Here is a 22,299-nt window from a genome sequence, read left to right as displayed (position 1 = left end):
GTGTCGCGCTGAGAACTGAAGCATGTGGTATTTAATTGAAATATTGATTTCTGCTCCCTGCCAGCACTCAAAATGTAGCCCATAGCCTATGCCTACCATGGCTAGGCAAATTGCTTGTATAATAATATAAAATCAGCTAGCTCTATTTTTGCGACGATGACGTCATACAAAATTGCCCCACCAGAAATTCAGGGCTAAAATCGCCACTGCGAAGGACCATATTATGTTCCATCAATGTGGAGATATAATTTTCAAAATGGGCACAAATAAAATGGATTATTTCGCAAAACAAATCATTTTTATTTCACAAGTGATAAAACATGCGTGGGGTACTTCACACCCTATGAAGGTATATTTAACAAAAAATGGGACTAAAAATAATCTGTGCACCACTGATTACAAAAATGACAAAGTAAAATTGTTTTCTTTAGAACCTACAACCTCACTTAGCTGGAATTGTGATTATAAGGCACTTTTGTACAACCTGACTCTTAAATGGTTCTGAATGCACTCGTGATTTGCATCAAGGCCCGGGGAGTGCTGACTAGGAATACTATGACAATATCAGGGAAGCTGCATTATCAAAAATGTTTTGGACCTTAAACAGAACGAAAACAAGAATGTTACTATTGTACGTGAAGCTAGCATTAGTCACAGTGCTAAGGGATGGGTATGAGACTTGGGGTCACAGTTGGCTCATATTGTTAGAAAAGGCTGTCAACGTCTCCCATCTCGACAACCACAGTCTTTAGCTGAGAGTAGTACTCGATGGTCACCTGGCCATTCTCCCTGCCAAAGCCTGTGTTTAGGGGGAGGAAAAAACAGGTGTCAGTCGTTTCTTACGTATACAAAACACAGTAACAGAATGTCTATGCCATGTTCAGTTACTCTCAGGCAGCCAACCGCCATGTTAGATCCTAAGCCTTTATACCTGACATCTTGTAGCCCCCGAAGGGCACTTCCACCGGGCTGACGTTGTAGTTGTTGATGAAGCAGGTTCCTGCCTGCAGGTTGGCGGCCACACGGTGAGCACGGGCCACATCCCTACAGGAGAGTGGTGATGAGCTGAGACTGAGGATGCACTTGAATCAACAACTTAGGGGTACTTTAGCTTTCATTGGGATGGTGAGCAGAATGGTATCTGTCAGATGGCCATCTGTCAGTGGACAAGGACGTGCTCCCTACGTAGATATGAAGTGCTCATTCATGAAAAGCTAACGAAAACACAACGATTCGAAGTTCCAGTTGGCTATACCAACTGAAAACATAATTACGAATACCATATTCCATTTTGCTCCTAAATCCTACACACTGCACCTTCTAAAAAAATCAATTGCAAATAATTTAGGAATTCCATGACTTTAGCAGAAAATCCTTGAATTTGTGACAAGATCACAAAATACTGGAGGGACTGTGAAGATGTGCTGGATGGCAACAGAGCTGGTGAAGACGCCTGAGGCCAGGCCATAGGTGCTACTGATGAGGGGGTATCATTTAAATGTAAAGCAGGTGAAGGTGAGAGGGTACCTGGTGAAGACGCCAGAGGCAAGGCCAAAGGTGGAGTTGTTGGCTCTCTGCAGCACCTCCTCCTCCGTGTCGAATGGCAAGACGGACATGACGGGCCCAAAGATCTCCTCCTTCACACAGGTCATGTCATCTCTACAGTTGTCTGTGAGCACAGGATCGTTTTACCCCCATTAAACCCATGATCTTAACAGAAACATGTACGTAGCACTGCAGAAAACCAGATTTACTAGCCTATATAATCTCTCTAGCTAAACTCTCCAGATTCATGTATTCAGTAAATGCAGATTCTGTAAACACTTTACCCCCTTCTAAGGGTGTCTAAAATAATTAATGTGGCGATTCGTCAGAATTTGTTTGTCTTTTTGATTAAAATCGATTTCCATGCAATGAATCAATCTTTTTGATTGCATGTTTAGTCACTCCAACCACTAACTATGTTTTAATATGAGAGTTAGTTTTGTAACTATGTTTTAATATGAGAGTTAGTTTTGTAACTATGTTTTAATATGAGAGTTTTAATATAAGACATAGTTCAGTAACTTGTCTTTGTTCTTGGTCGTGTCTGTTATTCAATGTCGTTAGATCATTCCATAACACATTTAAGTCTTTAAAGTTGTTCAACCGTTATTCAGATTTACTGTAGTTAAAAGGAAAACACACAGTGAACATGTTACCCACCCAGCACACATGGAGACATGAAGTAGCCTCCCTTCAGTTTGGGGTCGCTGGGAGCAAACGGCTCACCTCCACAAAGCACCTTGGCTCCCTAGAATACATAAAACCAAAATACAGAAAACAGAAAAAAAAGAGGGGATGAACCAAATCAGTTAAAAACAAATCGTCTGGGCTCTGTTGATAACTAACTCTCACTAGGATAACAGAACTGAATGACTGAAGACATGAAAAACTAACCATTAAGGTATCAGGTTCATGTGATAAGAATGTCATTGATCTATGACACCTTGGCATAGGGGTAGTTTACACCATGTTAGTGGCCAGCTTAGTCTGTTCAATTGCAGTTCCGTTCAATTTTCTAATCGCAAATGATCATTTGTAATAAGCGAATAATGACACTAGTCATAGTGGTCACACTGGTCATAACAATCTTTAACCATCTTAGAGAACATTACCATTATTTACTCTGCATTCTACTGACTTGACTCAAATCAAAAGTCAGCCAAAGCAAACAAACCAAACCACAAGTGAATATTTCAACAGTGTTTTATCACATTGCTAATAGGCCAACAACAGTGTTTTATCACATTGCTAATACGCCAACAACAGTATTTTATCACATTGCTAATACTGTCAGGTCTGTATTCTGCCTGTCCTTAGTTTGTTTCCCTTGTGTTGGCACGTGTTCTTGGTTTTGTGTTCTCGGTTTTGTATTTGTTTACCTTTGTTTCCTCGTGTCTGACTCCTCACGCCCCTGCCCTTCATTGTCTGCCACGCCTTAATTGTTTTCACCTGTCCCTTGGTATCCATGGTGTATATAGTCTGTGTACTGTGTTCTTGTTACTCGTTGCGTTCTCATCATTTAATGCTACATGTTTGTTCATTGTGTTTTTGTGTTCCTCGCGATCAATAATGATTCCATGTTTATTAAGATACTTGTGTTTCCGACCTCGGACTGTACATCGACTATTCTCCTGCCTATGCCCTGTTTGGATTTGTTTGCTGGCTCTTGGACTGCCTACCTGTCTACCGAAACCTGCTAAGAAAAACGTTTACCCTTCATGCTCCTGCTGTGTTCTGAGTCGTGCGTTTGAGTTCTGCACATCATCTTTAGTTTGTAACAAATACGCCAACAATTGCTAATCACATTGCTAATACGCCAACAGCAGTGTTTAATCACATTGCTAATACACCATCATCACACCACAAGTAATTGAATGACTAAGCAAACCACAGATGAATGTTCATGTTGTTGTGTTAACTCCTGGTATGAAATGCGTCGTATAAATAAAGTTTGTTTTGATTTGATTTGATTTTGATACATGCACTGACTGTGTGGAACTGTACCTGTTTCTTTGCCTCGTTGACAAAGCCCAGCACCTTGTCCAGCTGTGGCCTGCTGATCAGAGCCCCCATGCGGGTGGCCTCCAGCTGGGGGTCTCCCAAAGGGATGACCTTGGTCCTCTTCACCACCTCCTCCAGGAACTGTGGCATGATCTCCCTCTGGACGTACACTCGGGTGCCGTTACAGCAAACCTTAGCACAGCAGCACACCAGTCATGTTTTCACCATCACACATTTGGGTGATGTATTTATAACATATACAGTGTTGTCCGACATCACAAACTTGGATCTTGGTCTAAAAATATAATATATCCACTGAACAGCAGTGTAGCTAACAGTCTGAGAGACCTTGACCATGGCAGCCTTTTGTACAGTAGAAACAGCTATCCAAAGTTCAGTTACTTTACTTTAGTTACGACAATGCAATCCACACACTTCAGGATGCCATTCTTTCAGACCAAAAAAAAAAAAAACGTTACCTACCTGACCCTGGGTCAGGAAGTTAGCCATGAGTGCACCCTTTACGGCATTCTCCAGCTCACAGTCCTTAAAAATGAGCAGAGGAGACTTCCCTCCCAGCTCCAGAGTCACCTGCTTCACCCCTTTAGAGGACATCTCCATGACCTGAAAGAATGAAAAAGATTGTGAAGAAAAACACAATTCCTTTCAGTGCCACCTTTACGACTCATCAGAGATGTGACTTCCCATTGGGATCTGTAGTGTTGTCCTGATGATGTCAAGCAGACAGACATGAACTGTTATGCATTTCAACCCATTGTAAAACAACCCACTTGGCCTTTCATCAAACCCCAAATGGTTTAAAGGTACAACCTATGCACTACACGTCACACATTAATCACATACCACATTCATTACCTTGTAGGTCACATATGCTCGGCAAAATAATAATTCTCACAAATAAGTCTTTCATGTAAGGAGGCTGATTTACAATTGATCCTTCAACCATCAGTGGAGGTCTTCATCAAGCGTGTCTAGGCTTGGCCCAATCTGTGTACTTTTCTAAAATAGCCAGGGACTTACCCGAGGGAAGAAATGCGGTTTCTAACCAAGATGATATCATGCTATTGCATCACTCCTACACCTACACTTCTCATGAGTGGATAGGACTGAATCACGCTGCCTGGGTTTTTCTTCTTTCTGCTAGTGCATGTGTAATGGTTAAAATACCTGGGAGCATCCGATGAACACCCGACACAGAGCTTAGTTGAATTCACAAGCTTGCAACTATATTGAGTACTTTAACTAGCCCAACAGGCTGCACACCATGTTCTAACTACCAACCGGCTGACTTGAGCCCCGTTCAGGTAGTCTTTTTAGCTTAGGAAGGTTTCCAATTGAGTGACATGACCCAGGAGTATCTAAGTGGCAGCCATGATAAGGAGCTGGTCGAATTTTCTAAATGCGTAGGAAAAGTGCTTCAATGTTTCCTTTCGTATATCCTTACCATAGCATAACATAGCACTGGACCATCCTTTATGAAAGAAAGGAGATAGTACCGCTACTCAATTCCTTGTGACAGTGACAATAACCCAATAGCCTACTGTTGCAGTCAGAGTGTCTGTTCGCAAGTTCTTATGAACTGGACTTCACATTTTTCCTTCACCTCATGGCGTTTTTCATTGAGGTCAAGGAAAAGTTGTTAGGAAAAGACATTAGGATAGACTATCCGACCGCAGTCCTAGTCACTCGCTTTCTCCAAGGTGTCTACCTTCCCAAAAATCGGTCTCTCTTTTTCTCCATTTCTCCATCTCAATCCTTGTTTCAAAATAAAGTCTCTTCACACTTTTATCTGCACACTCTTGAACCCTTCACACTGCTATTAAAATATAATATTTGTATAAATTATAATCTAAATTAGCACAATACACAACAACCAAATCTAGAAATCCAAATACAACTCACAGTCCAATGCAAGTCGACTTTACTAATGGCCATGCACTCGGCAGAGCCTTCTCATGAGTTGATTGTCCAAAACAGATCATAAAATGGCTTATATCGCCCTCTTGTGGTTCAAAAATGCAAACCAGACAACACATGTAGCATTCCGCTTATGGTGAGTACTGAGTACTTTACCTTCTTTCCAGTCGGGACGCTTCCTGTAAAAGACACCTTGGCCACCATTGGGTGGTGGCACAATAGGGTCCCGGTCTCTGCCGCACCCTGGACCACGTTAAAGAGTCCGTCTGGAGCCCCGGCTTCCTTATAGATTTCTGCCAGTATGACCGCTGTGACGGGTGTCATTGGGGAGGGTTTGAACACCATGGCATTACCTGAAAGCCAGACACAGAGAGAAACAATGATACTTAAAATTCTGAGTTGAACCCAGATGGACTTGTCACATCAGTTTTGGAAATGGCATCCTAAATGCTTCGACTGAGCATTTCATATGAAATAAATGTGATTTTAACGGGTCACCTGCACATTATAAAACATTCTTCTGAACTCTAATGACACATAACATATCAACACATTTTGAGACCAGTGTCCAGTTTGTTTTAATGTACTCTCTCATGGAAAATCGATCTGACTGAGAGTGACAGAACATACCACAAGCCAGGGCTGGAGCAGACTTCCAGGATGCAATCTGGAAAGGATAGTTCCAGGCGCCGATGCCCACACACACACCCAGAGGCTCCCGACGGGTGTAGGCAAAGGAGCCGCCTGGGAGCTGGATGTGTTGGCCTGAAGGACACAATGAGGGTAATGAAAAAGACAATAGTTTGCTTTTGATAGACCACACAAAATATGTAAAAAAAATATATATATTTCTAACACTTTCATAATATAAATGCCAATATTCAAATGCTGAAAAACAGACTGTACATCCATCAACATATTGTGATACAGAGATACAAAGGTCAATGAGTTAGAGAACTATGACACACGGGGGTAAAAACCTACCTGCCAGAGTTGGGGCAATGCCAGCATAGTATTCAATGCACTGCCAGGCTATGTCTATGTCCACCTGGGCTTCTGTGATGGATTTCCCATTGTTGACCACTTCCACTCTGGCTATTTCATCTCTGCGCTCCTGTTAGAATGAAATGAACAGGATGATCTAGCCACACAAAGATGGTCATCATTGGCCATTTCATCTCTGCGCTCCTGGAGAGGGCAGTGGCCAATGGTGAAGCATGTAGCGGCGCTGACCATTTTCAGTCGAAAACAGACAAAGTTTAACAACGGGGGACGACTTCTTAGCATAAACAAATGTCAGTTTTTTCTGCTAGCACATTTTAAAGACAAATGGCTGCAAGCTCCATAAAAAAACATGATACTATGATACTAAGTTATAAAAATAACATGAAGTTGGGTCTATCCTGGTATACATAAATGTGCAGGGGGCCTGCAAATGTCTACCCTGATGATGCGAGCTGCTTCCAGCATGATGCGGGCTCTCTCCATGCCAGACAACTTGCTCCATTTTAGGAAGGCAGAGTGGGCGCTCTTTATGGCCTGGTCCACCTCCTCTTCTCCACAGGGTACCAGGTCACAGAGCACTCGGCCTAGACAAAGCAAAACCAGCAAAATCAATAGGCCATTCTGTTAAATGTTGAATGACACTTCTGTAGTCTCATAATCTGTATTAACATTTACAAAAGACAGCAAACATCGACATGACCTGGATTATCCATATATGGGCAGTGAGAAACAGACATCAAGATCTAGCTATGGCAGGTTCATTCTCAGGCATACTCACTAACAATATGACATGTTGTTCTTTGAAATGAGGGCTGGGTTTATCTCCAGACATCGATGGTTTCTTACTTAACTTCCATCGTGACCCGCTCCTATGACTAATTCAATGGCTCGTCTTTGAAAATTGATCAGCTAAAGGGATTTTTGTATTGATCCTTTGCCGTTCAGTTCACCCAGGTTTACCAGACCACTTGACACAAAAACCTTATCAACTGGTTCTGTAAAACAGAGTTAATCAATAATCATTTCTCAAACTACTCCAGAGGTTATAAATCCCAAGTGACTTTCCAAAATGTCCAACAGTTAATGACTAACAGCGTCTTTCACCTTTTCATTCTTTTAAAACACATACTCTGTGTTTTTAGGTGACTGGTCATTTCAGGACAACATCTTACCGGTTGCAGGTTCGTACACGGGTTCGGCAGTCTTTGTGTCCTTAGGTTGCACCCTACTTCCATTCCAATAAGACAGCGGCTCCTTCACCACCAGTGTGCCAGTGGAAACGTTGCAGAACTCGGGGAGCTGAAGAAGAGGTTTCTGGGCCATTTTCTGTTACATTTAAAGACGCCGAAGACATACTTATATATATATATATCCATCAGACTTGGGGTGATGTTGACAGCAAAATAAGTTTGCTAAGAACACACAACCAACTTGGAGTGATTGTTCACTAACCTTACTAGCTAAGATCACTAGCCTACTTGGTCGTGTACAAACTAGCCAAAGTAAATAAACGGTATTCAGGCAAACTCAACACACTTGACAAGTGTTTGAAAACCGTTTACTTTAACTGACTAAGCTTTAATGTACCTGCTGGTATATCGGTATGAACTAAGAAACTGCAAAAAATGCAGAACAGTCATGAGGGAAGCATCAAGCAATCGTGCAAAGCGGCAACATTGTTAACATGCAGATGGTCTATCGCTAGCCTGTTTTGCATGCAATTGTATTCCGTATGCACTGAGCATTTCTGCTTACAGAACGAATTCACGAAATGATTATCTCATACCTTTCCGTGAGTGGTTCCTGCCTAAAAGCGAGCGTACGTTGCACAGTATGAACTACGCTACATGGAAGTGCTTCAACATTGAACTGTTGAACTGTTACACAATCCTGAAGTAGGCGGGACGGTGGAAGTCCAGACGAACAGTGTGATGGACATTAAGCTAACCAGTTGGATATTGGGCTACTCGATTGCTCCCTATTTCGGAATCCTGTCCAATTGGTTGGGAATATAAAGTTCATATCATTGTGTCTGGCTAAAATAAATCCACGTCAACAGCATTTCCGCATTTGCAAAAAAGGTTGCACAATATGTGAACTTGACTACTTTTCTGCATGATCAGCATGAGGTAGCCCTAGACTACATTTTTGACGACTATCACCCCTCATGAGATACAATTATTTTCGATGCACCCATTTTAAAGTTTTAGACCCCTGGCATACATTAGGTAGTGTACAATCTGATGCTTCTGGTTTTGTTTGACCGACAATAAACTGCCAGGCTCAATGTGGGTCATGTGCAATCGTTCGACTCATTAGCACAGGCCGAATGAAACTGAGTATCACAAAATTTAACAAACGCACACATCCTGTAATTGTGTAGAATTTTTCCAGGCTTAGCCTACAGTAATTTTTAACATATGTTTTCATCCACAATAATTCTAAGGGGTCTTCTGAAGTTTAAAACCCATAACCCTATTAAATTCTGATTGCCCCCTTTTCAGCCTGCTTAGGAACTTTCCAGCTCCTGTCCATCTCTAAAGATCATGTGCAGAGCAAAGCAGATGAATGAGGTGCTGGTCCATCCCAGCGGAACAGAATGTGTGTGAAGGTTGTGATGTAGTGTTATCAAGGCCTGTGCTGTAAATCCATGAATGTCCATGAATGTATCCTAATGACATAGAGCACCTTTAAATACAAATGTTAAATACAAGGGTTTTCCATTGTTTTCAATACTTTCCCTTCCAGACGGCCAGGTATAGCTCAAACACTGGGGCTGTCCAGTCAGAAATAAAAGAAGAAGAAATGTACATACAACTTGTTTCATTGCATCCACAATAGTCTTTTATTTTGAATTTGACAAAACAAAAACAAATTCAAGTACATTTAAAATGCCTTGAAAATGTGTTAAAGTGTCTAAGTCAGACTCTGAGAATTTATACTTCAGAATTAAAACACAAAAGACTTGACACCAAGTGCTCACTGAGATTAGAAAGTTATTTTTTGGTGAGGACAGCTACCGAAGCAATGCCAAACCACTAGGTAATCAATACAACCACTAACTTTCTTAAAGTTAACAAGCAGTCAGCATCACGGGCCATTGTTAGTGATTTTGAGATGAAAAAACATTAATACCATAGAACCTTAGTGCAAATCTTCTCTATTTTCAACGCTTTGCTGCATATAACATGGATATGAAGTTAAGGCACATCTTGGGAGGGTTAAGTCATAAGAAGCCACCGAAGGTTAGAAAAGGCTTTGTACATCTCCCATCTCAACCACCACAGTCTTCAGCTGAGTGTAGTACTCAACGGTCACCTGGCCAAGCTCCCTACCAAAGCCTGTGGGCAGACAAAACAGATGAAGAGTTGATAAGGAGAGACAAGATGGTTTTTTGACCAATTACATGGAATATAAATGCTGTTCTGAGTTCAGGTGCATTTGGATCCGTAGGTGTACCTGACATCTTGTAGCCGCCAAAGGGCATCTCCAAGGGATTGGTGTTGTAGTTGTTGATGAAGCAGGAGCCTGCCTGCATGGCTTCAGCCACACGGTGGGCGCGGGACACATCCCTGCAGGAAGAAAACAAAAACACACAAGAATTACTGAGCCTCCTAATGCTTCAAAGCGTCATATTACCTCATGCTCAAAACTGTTATCTTGCACAAGTTATTATGTGTTTACAACAGAATGAGACAGAGGCAGTTAGTTATACATAGATGCCTGACGTGAACGTTTTTAAGTTTACCAAAAAGAAACAAAAAAAGAGACAGATAGCCATCACAGCACAACATCTGTGTATACTAGGTAATTTGACCCTGTGAGAAGGAATAATTGGTCTTAGTCATAAAGTGTGATTTCCTCCTATTGAAAACCTAATTCTAATAATATACATAATACCTAATTTGCACAGCCATTAATAACAGTATAATTGTCCATCTTTATTAAAGTTCCAAGTAGTTTTTTTTAACAAAATGTTACTGATGGAGGAGTGTCATTTAAATGTAAAGCAGGTGAAGGTGAGAGGGTACCTGGTGAAGACGCCTGAGGCCAGGCCATAAATGTTACTGATAGAGGCGTATTTTATAAATGTAAAGTGGTGAAGATGAGTTTGTACCTGGTGAAAACGCCAGAGGCAAGGCCAAAGGTGGAGTTGTTGGCTCTCTGCAGGACCTCCTCCTCCGTGTCAAAGGGCAAGACGGACATGACGGGCCCAAAGATCTCCTCCTTCACACAGGTCATGTCATCCCTACAGTTGTCTGTAAGCACATGCAGATAGCTACATTTGCAATGAACAGGTACACTTTTGCCCTCAAATTTCCATCTTTCACCCTTTCTCATACCCTTTTACGGCCTTGAGATGCCCTCAGTAAAAGAAAGGTGGAAGCAGGGTATAGGGTAAAATTATAGTGTTGAAACCCTAGGCTACCCACCCAGCACACATGGAGACATGAAGTAGCCTCCCTTTAGTTTTGGGTCGCTTGGAGCAAACGGCTCACCTCCACAAAGCACCTTGGCACCCTAAAATCCAGTCACACAAAACAACTTAAGACATACAGAGGTTTTGATTCTGAAATGAACAAAAGTGATTTGGACAGTGATTTGGAACTACGAAACAAATACAGCAACTGAAGTGTTTAGGTATGTCACGTCATATTTGTACTGACAAGTGTTTCAGACGGATGTGACACATTACTTAACTTAAACATCAATCTCTGCAAACAAAAAGTCAATCCAAGAATGAAAGTCATGAAGTGACCAATCAGATCACAGTCAAACCTCTATTTCCATTTCCGCTCACGTTTTGGGGAACTGTACCTGTTTCTTTGCCTCGTTGACAAAGCCCAGCACCTTGTCCAGCTGTGGCCTGCTGATCAGAGCCCCCATGCGGGTGGCCTCCAGCTGGGGGTCTCCCACAGGGATCAGCTTGGTCCTCTTCACCACCTCCTCCAGGAACTGTGGCATGATCTCCCTCTGGACGTACACTCGGGTGCCGTTACAGCAAACCTTAGCACAGCAGCACACAAGTCATGTTTTCACCATCACACATTTGGGTGATATATTTATAACATATACAGTGTTGTCGGACATCGCAGACTTGGATCTTGGTCTAACAATGTATTATACCCACTGAACGTCAGTGTAGCAAACAGTAAGGGCAGCCAATTGGGATCTAACAATAACCTAAGCCTGAGAGACCTTGACCTCAGCAGCTTTTGTTCGGTAGAAACAGCTATCCAAAGTTCAGTTACTTTAAGACAATGCAATCCACACACATTTCGGATGCCATTCGTGCAGACCAGAAACAACTAAACATTGCCTACCTGACCCTGGGTCAGGAAGTTAGCCATGAGGGCACCCTTCACGGCATTCTCCAGCTCACAGTCCTTAAAGATGATCAAAGGAGACTTCCCCCCAAGCTCCATGGTCACCTGCTTCACTCCTTTAGAGGACATCTCCATGACCTTGAAGACATGAAGATAATATATGTCGATTTACATAATGAATTTACACAGTATATGTGATACTAAATGAGGTTGTAGGTAAGAATTCAAAGCAAATTGAGCAACGACAGATAACATTTTATCTAGTAAAATCTAGATATTAGAATGAACTGCTGAGTTAGCTGTAGCATATCTATTAGTATACTTTGCCCCCCCAGGGTTTCACAGTGGTACATTTCTGAAGTCCTGAAGATTGGAAGAACCTTAATAGTAGTATATCCTGTTCATAAAACTGAAACACTAACCATTTTTCATCTAGCTGTAGTCTGATTTTCTACTTCAAAAAAGGTCAACACACAATTGATGACCTTTTACTGTCAATTCATGCAACATTAATTATCTTATTTCAACCAGAGCAATATCTAAGTATTAATGGTACGTGTATGACCCTCTTGGTAAAATAGACTAAGAAAAAAACAAAAAATTGGCTAAATCCAACTAAAAAGCCATCGAACTTTACCTTCTTTCCAGTCGGGACGCTGCCTGTAAAAGACACCTTGGCCACCATTGGGTGGTGGCACAATAGGGTCCCGGTCTCTGCCGCACCCTGGACCACGTTAAAGAGTCCGTCTGGAGCCCCGGCTTCCTTATAGATTTCTGCCAGTATGACCGCTGTGACTGGTGTCATCGGGGAGGGTTTGAACACCATGGCATTACCTGAAAAGGGAAAATGCCAATGACACCAGGTTAGAAAAAGACATTTTAGCAGTGGCAAACAATAAGATAAGAAAAACACAGAGCTTAAAATCATCTTGACCTGGATATGTTTAAATGTTTGAAGGGTGTTAATGGCAGCTGAATCCACATTTAACCAAATGAGACCTGTATAACGTTAAGATAACTGTGAAAGCTACGTTCTGAAAACAGAAAATTGACCCCAACAGCATAGTAAAGGGACAAACATACCACAGGCCAGTGCTGGAGCAGACTTCATCACAGCGATCTGAAAGGGAAAGTTCCAGGCGCCAATGCCCACACACACACCCAGAGGTTCCCGACGGGTGTAGGCAAAGGAGCCGCCTGGGAGCTGGATGTGTTGGCCTGAGTAGCAAAGGCACTGTTTTGTTTACTGACATGTAGACATGGATATACAACAAACACAAATAGAATTTACACAAATCGAAAAAAAATCATGTTGAAGCTTAATGATTAAAGATTAAAAAGATTGACTGGGAAAAGTTCAGAAAGATTTATCTTTATACAGTATTTACAACAAAAACATGTGAAAATCTTAACAACAGTGCCCATCAAGCATTTAGACAAAGGACATTTCACAGCCCAGGTTTCTGATATAAGCTAAACTCTTTTTCTAAACTCCCCACCTGCCAGAGTTGGGGCGATCCCAGCATAGTATTCTATGCACCTTGAGGACATGTCAATGTTCACCCTCGCCTCTAGGATGGATTTCCCATTGTTGGCCACTTCCACTCTGGCTATTTCATCTCTACGCTCCTGTTGAAATGAAGAGTATGATCTAACCACACGGAGATAGTCATCATTGTATCAAGTCAAGTCACATTTATCTGTAGAAAAACAAGTGATTTCCAATCAAGGCAAACCAATTGACAATACAAAATAAACAAGAATAAAATAATAGAATAAGAGATTAAAAAGTCTAAAACATAAAAAATATATAGAATAAATAAAATCTCAGTCAAATAACTAAAATAAAATAAACTTTTTGATTAAAAAAAAGCTTAGAGAATGGTCCAAAACTGGAGGGATATCTGGATCCAGATTAGGCCTTTTAAGAAAAAGTTGCACCAAAGTTGCACAATGCTTAAAAAATGAATGTATAACTTCCGAGACCAGTGATTTGTTTTTATTGTCAACCACACTCACAACCCACAACATGAGACACCTCCTATAAAAGACGGGATGGAATGACATCTGAGGGGCAAGTTGTGAGTTTCATTTGGGACAGGCAGGACAGCCACATTTAAATGATCTAAAGAGTATAAGAGCATTATAATATATATTGTGACAGTTGGGAACCGATGATGAATTTGATGATCTGATCCCATTCATTTCATTTACAAAATAATTTAAAACATCATCACTGGAAAGCGTATAGGGAGTCGTTTAGCCAGTAAAAGGGTTAAGGAAGTTGTGAATAGTGTTGAGCAAGACTCTGGGCCTACAGTGGTTCTTGGATATAAAAGGTACAATTATTTTTTCAAACAGTTACGCATAATGTCATAGGAAACCTGCAGTCTGTCCTTATTTCATGTTTTCCTTAATGCTCGTATATTGTCACTAAACCAGAGCTGAGAACGAGGCTTAGTTCTACACACTTTCATACGTGCAATGGTGTCAAAGACTGAGGTAAATACAGAGTTGACACACCCAACTTGTTTATCAACGCCTGAGTGAGATTGAGAACCAGACTATGTATGAGAAACACAAAACGGGTGGGCAGCAGAGATCACACAAAGTAAAACCATAAGACAATACTAAGTTGTTATTGTTGCTCAGGATCTATGGTTGGGCAGTTGTTATATTGGTTAGGTTAGGTTGTTTGGTAAAGTAACTGCATGTGACAGTGAGAGGACTGGCTGCTGTGGGAAGACCACAACCAATGGCACAACGGATTCAACATCTAACATCTATAATAGTCTAGGGGTATGCCCATGTCCGTGCATAGGAGAAGTGACCGATTGGACAAGATTGAAACAGACAATTACAATGCCGGTGTGTCTGTGTGTGTTAGAGAGAGAAAAACAATAGAGAAACTCTTTATCTTAGCATGATCAAAAAAATCAATACTTCTGAAGTGTACCAAACAGTGGTTTAACAAACTTAAAACACTATGGGGTTAAAATGATCACTTAAAATGTGGGCAGTTAACTATGTAAAATGGTGGCATTTACATACATACATTAATCTGTTAAAAAATTGCATGTTTACCCTGATGATGCGAGCTGCATCCAGCATGATGCGGGCTCTCTCCATGCCAGACAACTTGCTCCATTTTAGGAAGGCAGAGTGGGCGCTCTTTATGGCCTGGTCCACCTCCTCTTCTCCACAGGGTACCAGGTCACAGAGTACTCGGCCTAGACAGAGTATTTAAACAATGACCAGCAGGATAAAAAAGGTGAATTTGCCAGTCATCAAATAACACTTCATACAAACTAGCCATGCCAAATCAAACCTGAGGAAGGGCACTGGGAGAAGGCATGAATCTCTAACCATGACACCTACCACATGTTGTTGGGGCATTCATACACATATAAAGAGTTCTTCCTTCATCATAAAAAACAAGAAACCATATGTGTGGGTGTCAAGGCCTACTGAACTCAACAAATTAACTTCACAAAGAGGGTTTTTTGACAGAATTATTGGAAGTAAGCCATAGTTGTCCAGTGATGTCCCATGCATATCACCTGATTCAAGACTTAACAGACTTATCTTCTTGGAATTCAGGACAACTAAATGCCAAGTGCAAATCTACATCTCTGTGCTGATCTTGAACTATCTGAGGATCGCATTAATCATTAATAATCTCACCAATGATAAATCCTTAACAGCGATATTCCTTGGGTTCACCAGTCGTCGCTGGCAGGGGGTTTATACATAGATCATGCACTTTCTTGAAAGTGAAACATTGTATCGTTGACTACTGAGATCCAAAACACTTATCTTGGTGTTTAGGACGGCTACGTTTTATAGCTACTGAATATGATTGCGTTACCTACCTGTTGCAGGTTCATAAACGTGCTCGCCATTTTTCGTCTCCTTCGGCCTCACCCTTTCGCCGTTCCAAAAATTCAACGGCTCCTTCACCACAAGAGTACCGGTGGAGACGTTGGTGAATTCGGGAAGCTGAATAAGGGGTCGCTGGGCCATTTTGTTTGGGCTGAAAAAAATAAAATGCGCGCATATGGTTAAAGTATGAAAGTTGGGCTCAGGGCTCTTTTGGCAGCAAACATCAAAAGTTGGCCTTGATGGTCCTGATAATCTAGTGGTAAAAGACTGCAGAACTCTGAACAAGTGACTCTGCGTGCATGTATAAAACCTATTGTTAGCATTATCTACGATTTCTCTTACTAAAACTATTTCAGCTGGTCTGTCTACTTATATATTACCACTACTACAGTTTTGGGTGATAAATAGATTAAGTCCCACCTTCAATGAGCTGAACGTCTATCCTTGTTTTAGTTGATCACGATACGTGCACACCCGCTCTGTTCTGCGCGCTGAAGCACACAGAATATAAATTGAAGTGTTACATAATCTCAATATGGGCGGGATCGGTCCTTAGATCAGCAGAAGGGCATGTTGGTTTTTGATAGACATCCGCGTAGCCAATAAAAAAATAAATCTGGCCTGTTAACCCGTGCCTTATTGGTTTGTGTCAGAAACAATAAACCTCGCATCACTACATTTTGACACAGCACTATGTAATAACTATGTTATCTATGGCACATTGCTTTGTTCATCGAGTTCTGATCTTACACTTTGTGTATAATGTCCTTTATGTTTTTCAGTGAATGGCCAGAGACTTAAGAGAAACCACTCTTCCACAGTTGCCCCAGGACCTAGATGTGTCCCACATCATCACAGCCCAGACAGTGCAAATGCAGTCTGGCAGCAATTAAATCTGTGGTGCCGGTCCTAATGGGTTGATGATGCCCAAAATAGTCTGTTGCACTGAACCAGGACAAGCAAATGCATTTTGGCCCAATTCTTCAACAGAGAGCACCATCAGGGCCAAATTTGGACAAAACCACAAGGCCCGGCTCAACAGTCCAAACTAATTGTGAATGAACAGCTTTGTTATGTTTTTAAGACACAGCAATGTATACGGTCAGCATTCAGACCGCAATTTGCTTTTTAAAATTACTTTTCCATACTCACAGAGCTGTAAAAGAATGTAAATAACCAAACATAAAAATGCAGGGCAATGTTTGGGTATTTTTAATAAACACATTAGATTAGAATACACATTATTTTTAATAATTTCACATTAGATATTGAAAACATAATTTGTTTGCTGTTAGAGAAAAAAAACACAGAAATGTCACCAAAATGTGGTCAGGTGGACTTTATTCTACTGATGTAAACAAATCACATATGACAAAAATACCTTGTGCATACTGATGAAAGTGTCTCCTGTATACCATGGACAGGGACAGGCAGACAGGCTTTGCAAATACCATGGGATTTCAAAGAGCAACTACTTAAGAGAGGTACTTACAATTAAAATCATAGTTTGTTGTATAAATTATACACATAAATGTGCAGAGGTTAAATAAAATCAGATCTAGAAAAGACAAGAAAAACTTTCAAAAAGTGTAAGATGGAGGTGGAAATAGCTGCCCAATCTGAACACACCTGCTCAACTCACAACCCCCGGACTCTTTAGGAGTGCTCTACAGTTTCTGAACTCAGAGCAGGCCGGCAGAGCTCCCTCCCAAGTTCTGGTGGGTCAGGTGATCATAAGGCCTCACTTCCCCTGGGAAGCCCTTCAAGAGAACTTGGCAGCCTGAGGAGGGGGCCCCAGGAATCCTCCGGCCTGTTTGGTGGCAGCGCGAGATGGAGCAAGACCCAGCATCTTCTGGATGTTCTGCAAAGCAGCATGGACAATGTGTTGACTGAGGATCACATTCAGTGTCTTGCAGTATTCACAAGAAAAAACAAAAGCCATGGAACCATTTTAAACAGTTCTGAATACTACATTTTGACCACTGGAAAAGCCCTCTGAATTACACTATATCCATTTATCTGAAGAGATTATTTATATAAGTCATTTTTTTAGACAGTCAGGTTGGATTACCTGTCGAATGGACATGGTGCAGAGAATGTACAGGAAGATGAAGGAGCAGTCTGTGTAGTCTTCTCCCAATAGATTACGATGAGAGAGGCCTTGGATGTAGGACAGTGGGGTAAAGGGAAGCTTGGCCACAACTCGCCCATCAAAGCTGTTAACATAAACAGGGAAGAAAATAATTAAGAGGCAACTGGTAGGGGTGAAATAGTACACGGTGCAGCTCAAACCACGCTTTGGTCATCATGGTTCAGTACGAGTTTGGTACAACGGGAAAAAAGCAACACCCCTAAATGCATAAAGCTAGGAGTCTTTTCATTTATTTTGAACAGGTTTCCTGGTGTAACTCACACTTGTGGAATTTGGTTCCACATGACATTCTTCAATCGTCTGACACTACTCAGTGTTCCTACAGGTTTCTTCAAGTCAAATTCAAGTCTTTTTAAGACCTTTTTAAGACCATTTAAATAAAAACTTAATACCTATTTCACGGCCTATTTCACAGACCTACATTTGTTCATTTATTTATCAAACAAATGTGAAAATGTGGACTGTAGCCTACTTACGCTACAACACCACAGCACAGACACAGACCACAAACAACAAGCCAAACAAAGGCGTGAAAAATCTAACTTTTTTGTGGTTGATTTTTTTACGCATTTGTTTGGCTTGTTGTCTGTGGTCTGCGCCGTTATGTTATTTTCTAACTCTTTTACGTTAGCTAGCTACCCATTTTATGCTGGGGTTATGGGGAGTAGAGAGCAATAAAATGAACTCAACAATGAACAATGAACTCAACTCAACAATAAATACAGGGGTGCAAACTCATCAGTGATGAAAAAGGTGACAATAATGTGAACCCCCTAGGAGGGTCTGGGGCATGATCCACGGGGAGTATCAGTAACATTTTTCACATTTTGAAGTTCAATGCATCAATCTGGTGAACTGACAGCAAAATTATGAGGCTAGATCTATGAAGAACGTTATGCTGTTGTAAACTATTTTGTGCTCTGCTAACAGTTTAATAATAAACATTCCACATAGGGGAGGCAAACGTAACCTCTGCCTCACTGAAGGGGGCGTGCGAGAGCCTGGAAAGTGGACTTCCAATCCAGTGAAGTGATAAATTCATAATGGCCGACCAATGCCAGAGCTAAAAGGATTGCATCAAAAGACGGGGCAGATGATAACTCTATCAATTACTCACATTCAAGGTCAAAATGCTTCAAAAATGTTTGGAACCTGGATTTTTTTAATGTGAATTTAAAACCACACAAGCCCTAGACTGCTTTTTATTGGTGAGCTGATTTTGAGAAATTAAACTTAAATTGCAGCTAAAGTTGTGTTTTCTGGTTGCTAAATAGAAGAGTTAAATTTGCATTAAATGATAGCTAGTGATCTAGCTGATGTTATAGTCTCTGCGATTTAACTCATAAACCAATAATGGGAAAAGTTAGAAACCCCTCAGGGTGCTGTCATCAATGTGCAAGCTGCCACTTCAATACTATTTAAGATACTGCATCTGTAACTTATTAGCAACTAAACTCCGCTGACGACCCTGTCTTTTATGTACATTTTTCTGCGTTTTCGCGCTTAGATTTTTCCAAAGTGACCGAGAAATAGACACTGTACTATCCGTTAACACCGTTATTGTAACCACTAACCAGCAAAAATGGTTAATGTGATTTGCGAGGCGTCTGTCAGAGAACTGTCTGACATTAGCAGGATAGCCTACGTTACATAGCAAAACGTTCTTGCAGAGTACCAACGTCACACATTACCGTTAATATCATATTAAAAACTTTTAAAACGTTTTTTGAAAATACCTTCACCTGAATGACAGCTTGCGTTCGCAGATTACTTGGATTTCCATTGTAGGACTGGTGTTTGGCGATGGTGTTCAGGGTCCACAACACCTCTGCTTTCATAGTTGGTGTGGACCCAAAACATCAGATCCACCTTTGCGGTCGTAACTGGAAGAGCTGTACTAGTGCTGGCAGCTGGCTGGTTATCTCAACCAGTGGCAAAATGCTTTTGCTTATCCTTCCACGCTTCATTAAACTTACACTTCCCCATAACCCCAGCATAAAATGGGTAGCAAGCTGACGTAAAAAAGTTAGAAAATAACATAACGTCGTTAGTCAAACTTTCTTGTGTTCTGGTGAGATTTTCTTTGATTTTTCGCGCTTCTGCTTGGCTTGTTGCAAAGTGACGGGTTCGGACAATTGACATAGAAAAGGTTGCGACCCGGGGAAGCATTGCGCTCTCAATTATGAGTTCCGCCACTCTTTATTTAGGCTACGTTATTTAATCAAAATAATAGTGGTTGATAAATTAAACTTTTGAGGAGAATGCGATACGGAGAAATTATACTGCAGAATTTTTTAAGACACAGATATCAAAATTCAAGACTTTTTCAAGTCTTTTTAAGGTATTATTTCCAAATTCATAAATTCAATGCTTTTAAGACTTTTTAAGACCCCGCGGGAACCCTGACTACTGCATATTCATACATCCCCTGTAACCTGCTATTCTTCTGGGCCAACATTTGATTTGTGAAACAAATCCGGATGTCAAGCACAAATTGTATGGATTTACAAACTATCATATAATATTTAAGCCTAGGTATGGCCGACAACTAACACTTTATGTCATCCTACAATCAACTTTACTTACATAGAGTTGAACATTCCCATCAAAGCCGTGAAGCAAAAACCTATCGCAAACATGGACTTCATCCGCACCTGCAACATGACAAGGGTGTTCCAAATGAAACTGTGACTCATTAAAGACTTAAATCGAGTGAGAGAATATCTTTTAAGTTTCAGGTGGCTACAAGTATCTCTTACCATGGACAGATCTCGGTTGTTATTCTTCAGTTTCTCCTCTTGTCTCTCTATCAGAATCATGGAAAGTACATTTCAATTCAGGCTTATGAACATGAACAGTGACTAGCAACACAATGCCTTCTAGGATCACTTGAACTTAAAATGATTTGAATGTAGTATTTAAAGTTCCATAGTGCTTTTATTGTCATACAATACACATCACCCACTTAAACATTTCTATACCTATTTTTTTCTTCTGCTGACGTCCGGCAGACTCTGTGATGGTTTCCTTCTTCTTTTCCACTGAAATTGCCACAGTAGAAACAATCAGTATACTACTCAATACTGAGATGTAACATTAGTCCACCGGTGCACTTCCTTCTCATAAGGACAACCATGAAGGTGAACTACAAACATATTGAACGAAATCTGTGGCGATATACTGTCAAATGTCAATACAGAAAACATTCCTGTAAACTCCTGTAAACACTTACATAAATGCTTCAAAACTGTGTATTGTACATCATTTCCAGGTTTGTGTTATAAGACTTGCATCAATAAATGATCAAAAGACAACAGTGCTCCAAAGTCAGGGGTGAGGTACCAAAGTTTGGTGCCAAGATTAAGCTTTTGTTGCCATGTTTTGCACGTTTTTACACAGTGCTGTACCGTCTGTACGTTGGCAAGAATCTGGCAAAACGATACCTATCAGAAACATACAATACGATAAATACAGGGGAATGATCTAATATTAGGTAAACTGTCATAGTATAAATAACACAGTGGAGTGGAAGTCTCAAACACCATCAGGATCAAATAAAGCATAAATGGGCATACTGCATCTGTGTTACAGTAGTTTACACTGTCAAATAAGGAGCGCCAGCCAGCACTATGGTGTTTCTGAGATCAAAATTGAGATTATAATAGGTTACGTTCACCAATTAATTGACTTGTTTTTTGACCCTTGACAAAATAAGCAAGTCTAATGAATAAAACAAATGTATTAGCTGCTCCTCCCCATTAAAATGAATCCCCAGTAAATCTAAGATCCATGCCACAGTGGAAAGCATGATCAGGTATAACGTTAACTACCAAGCTATTGCCGAGTTACGTTACTCACATTTCTTGCTCTGTTTTTCAACCTCCGCCTTCAATCGCTTGTACTTGTCTGTTCGATACACCAACACCCAAGTGATACCTGAAATTTGTAAAATTGCAAAACTCAAAAATCCACGCAAATTACTCCAAACATCTTGAAAGTCGGTAACACATTGCCAAGCAAAAACACGAAATACCATAGCGATAGCTAGTTAACATAGCATTGAGTGCTAATGTTCACTTACAAGGGCACAGCGAGTTTTTAATTAACTTACCCTCGGCTAACAGCGCCGTGCAAACCGAGATGAACACAATAAGAATTGTGTCTGCGAACATAGTACTCATCTTGAAATATGATGGATTTGTCAATACATATATAAGAACAAATATTATATCATGAATGCGAGGAAATTTGGAAGACTGATAGTCAGCGTCAGCACTTAAGACCAGCAGACTCAAGCTTAGTGACGTCTTAGATGTGCGTCAAAATGTTCTTCTTTGGTATATAAATTTGAACCAAAAGTAAGATTACCGCCACCTACTGATTTGGAATGTTGAAGACATCGTAAAAAACGTGGGCCTTTTGTTTTAAATATTCCCAATATGGGGACCT

At 40.8% G+C, this 22,299-nt stretch overlaps 3 protein-coding genes across 3 annotated transcripts; all 3 read right to left on the bottom strand.

Moving 5' to 3' along the window:
* Positions 1-289: 289 nt before the first annotated feature.
* On the bottom strand, positions 290-8,382 carry LOC308380225 (4-trimethylaminobutyraldehyde dehydrogenase A). Its single transcript, XM_080857503.1, has 12 exons — positions 8,276-8,382; positions 7,662-7,815; positions 6,928-7,073; positions 6,469-6,598; positions 6,115-6,249; positions 5,641-5,837; positions 4,030-4,170; positions 3,550-3,738; positions 2,206-2,293; positions 1,528-1,669; positions 932-1,044; positions 290-799 (listed from the first exon to the last, which is right to left on the bottom strand). The coding sequence occupies exons 2-12, from the start codon at positions 7,810-7,812 to the stop codon at positions 705-707; spliced, it is 1,527 nt and encodes a 508-aa protein (XP_080713629.1). The 5' UTR covers positions 7,813-7,815; positions 8,276-8,382; the 3' UTR covers positions 290-704.
* Positions 8,383-9,423: 1,041 nt separating this feature from the next.
* Positions 9,424-16,178, bottom strand: LOC308380236 (4-trimethylaminobutyraldehyde dehydrogenase A-like). The gene is made up of 12 exons (XM_080857515.1): positions 16,119-16,178; positions 15,689-15,849; positions 14,901-15,046; positions 13,316-13,445; positions 12,900-13,034; positions 12,454-12,650; positions 11,814-11,954; positions 11,308-11,496; positions 10,923-11,010; positions 10,607-10,748; positions 9,949-10,061; positions 9,424-9,830 (listed from the first exon to the last, which is right to left on the bottom strand). The coding sequence occupies exons 2-12, from the start codon at positions 15,837-15,839 to the stop codon at positions 9,736-9,738; spliced, it is 1,527 nt and encodes a 508-aa protein (XP_080713641.1). The 5' UTR covers positions 15,840-15,849; positions 16,119-16,178; the 3' UTR covers positions 9,424-9,735.
* Positions 16,179-17,022: 844 nt separating this feature from the next.
* tmco1 (transmembrane and coiled-coil domains 1) lies at positions 17,023-22,132 on the bottom strand. The gene is made up of 7 exons (XM_080831754.1): positions 21,962-22,132; positions 21,709-21,786; positions 20,832-20,891; positions 20,610-20,656; positions 20,437-20,504; positions 17,770-17,914; positions 17,023-17,559 (listed from the first exon to the last, which is right to left on the bottom strand). The coding sequence occupies exons 1-7, from the start codon at positions 22,029-22,031 to the stop codon at positions 17,461-17,463; spliced, it is 567 nt and encodes a 188-aa protein (XP_080687880.1). The 5' UTR covers positions 22,032-22,132; the 3' UTR covers positions 17,023-17,460.
* Between the last annotated feature and the right edge of the window lie 167 nt (positions 22,133-22,299).

This window comes from Sprattus sprattus (assembly GCF_963457725.1).
Source record: "Sprattus sprattus genome assembly, chromosome: 2".
In the NCBI taxonomy this organism is placed as follows: Eukaryota; Metazoa; Chordata; class Actinopteri; order Clupeiformes; family Clupeidae; genus Sprattus; species Sprattus sprattus.
The sequence above is the reverse complement of the archived record's forward strand: the minus strand, read 5'-3'. Positions and strand labels throughout refer to the sequence as shown.

Excerpts from the sequence above, each read along its gene's own strand:
- LOC308380225 (XM_080857503.1), bottom strand. The coding sequence starts at position 7,812 with ATGGCCCAGAAACCTCTTCTTCAGCTCCCCGAGTTCTGCAACGTTTCC. Across the intron at positions 6,599-6,927 it reads AAGCAGCTCGCATCATCAGG|GAGCGCAGAGATGAAATAGC; the intron begins GTAGACATTTGC and ends TCATTCTAACAG. Across the intron at positions 1,045-1,527 it reads GCCTCTGGCGTCTTCACCAG|GGATGTGGCCCGTGCTCACC; the intron begins GTACCCTCTCAC and ends ACTCTCCTGTAG.
- tmco1 (XM_080831754.1), bottom strand. The coding sequence starts at position 22,031 with ATGAGTACTATGTTCGCAGACACAATTCTTATTGTGTTCATCTCGGTT. Across the intron at positions 20,892-21,708 it reads TGAAAAACAGAGCAAGAAAT|TGGAAAAGAAGAAGGAAACC; the intron begins GTGAGTAACGTA and ends TGGCAATTTCAG. Across the intron at positions 20,505-20,609 it reads ACAACCGAGATCTGTCCATG|GTGCGGATGAAGTCCATGTT; the intron begins GTAAGAGATACT and ends GTCATGTTGCAG.
- LOC308380236 (XM_080857515.1), bottom strand. The coding sequence starts at position 15,839 with ATGGCCCAGCGACCCCTTATTCAGCTTCCCGAATTCACCAACGTCTCC. Across the intron at positions 12,651-12,899 it reads TGCTCCAGCACTGGCCTGTG|GTAATGCCATGGTGTTCAAA; the intron begins GTATGTTTGTCC and ends TTCCCTTTTCAG. Across the intron at positions 9,831-9,948 it reads TGGCGGCTACAAGATGTCAG|GCTTTGGTAGGGAGCTTGGC; the intron begins GTACACCTACGG and ends GTCTGCCCACAG.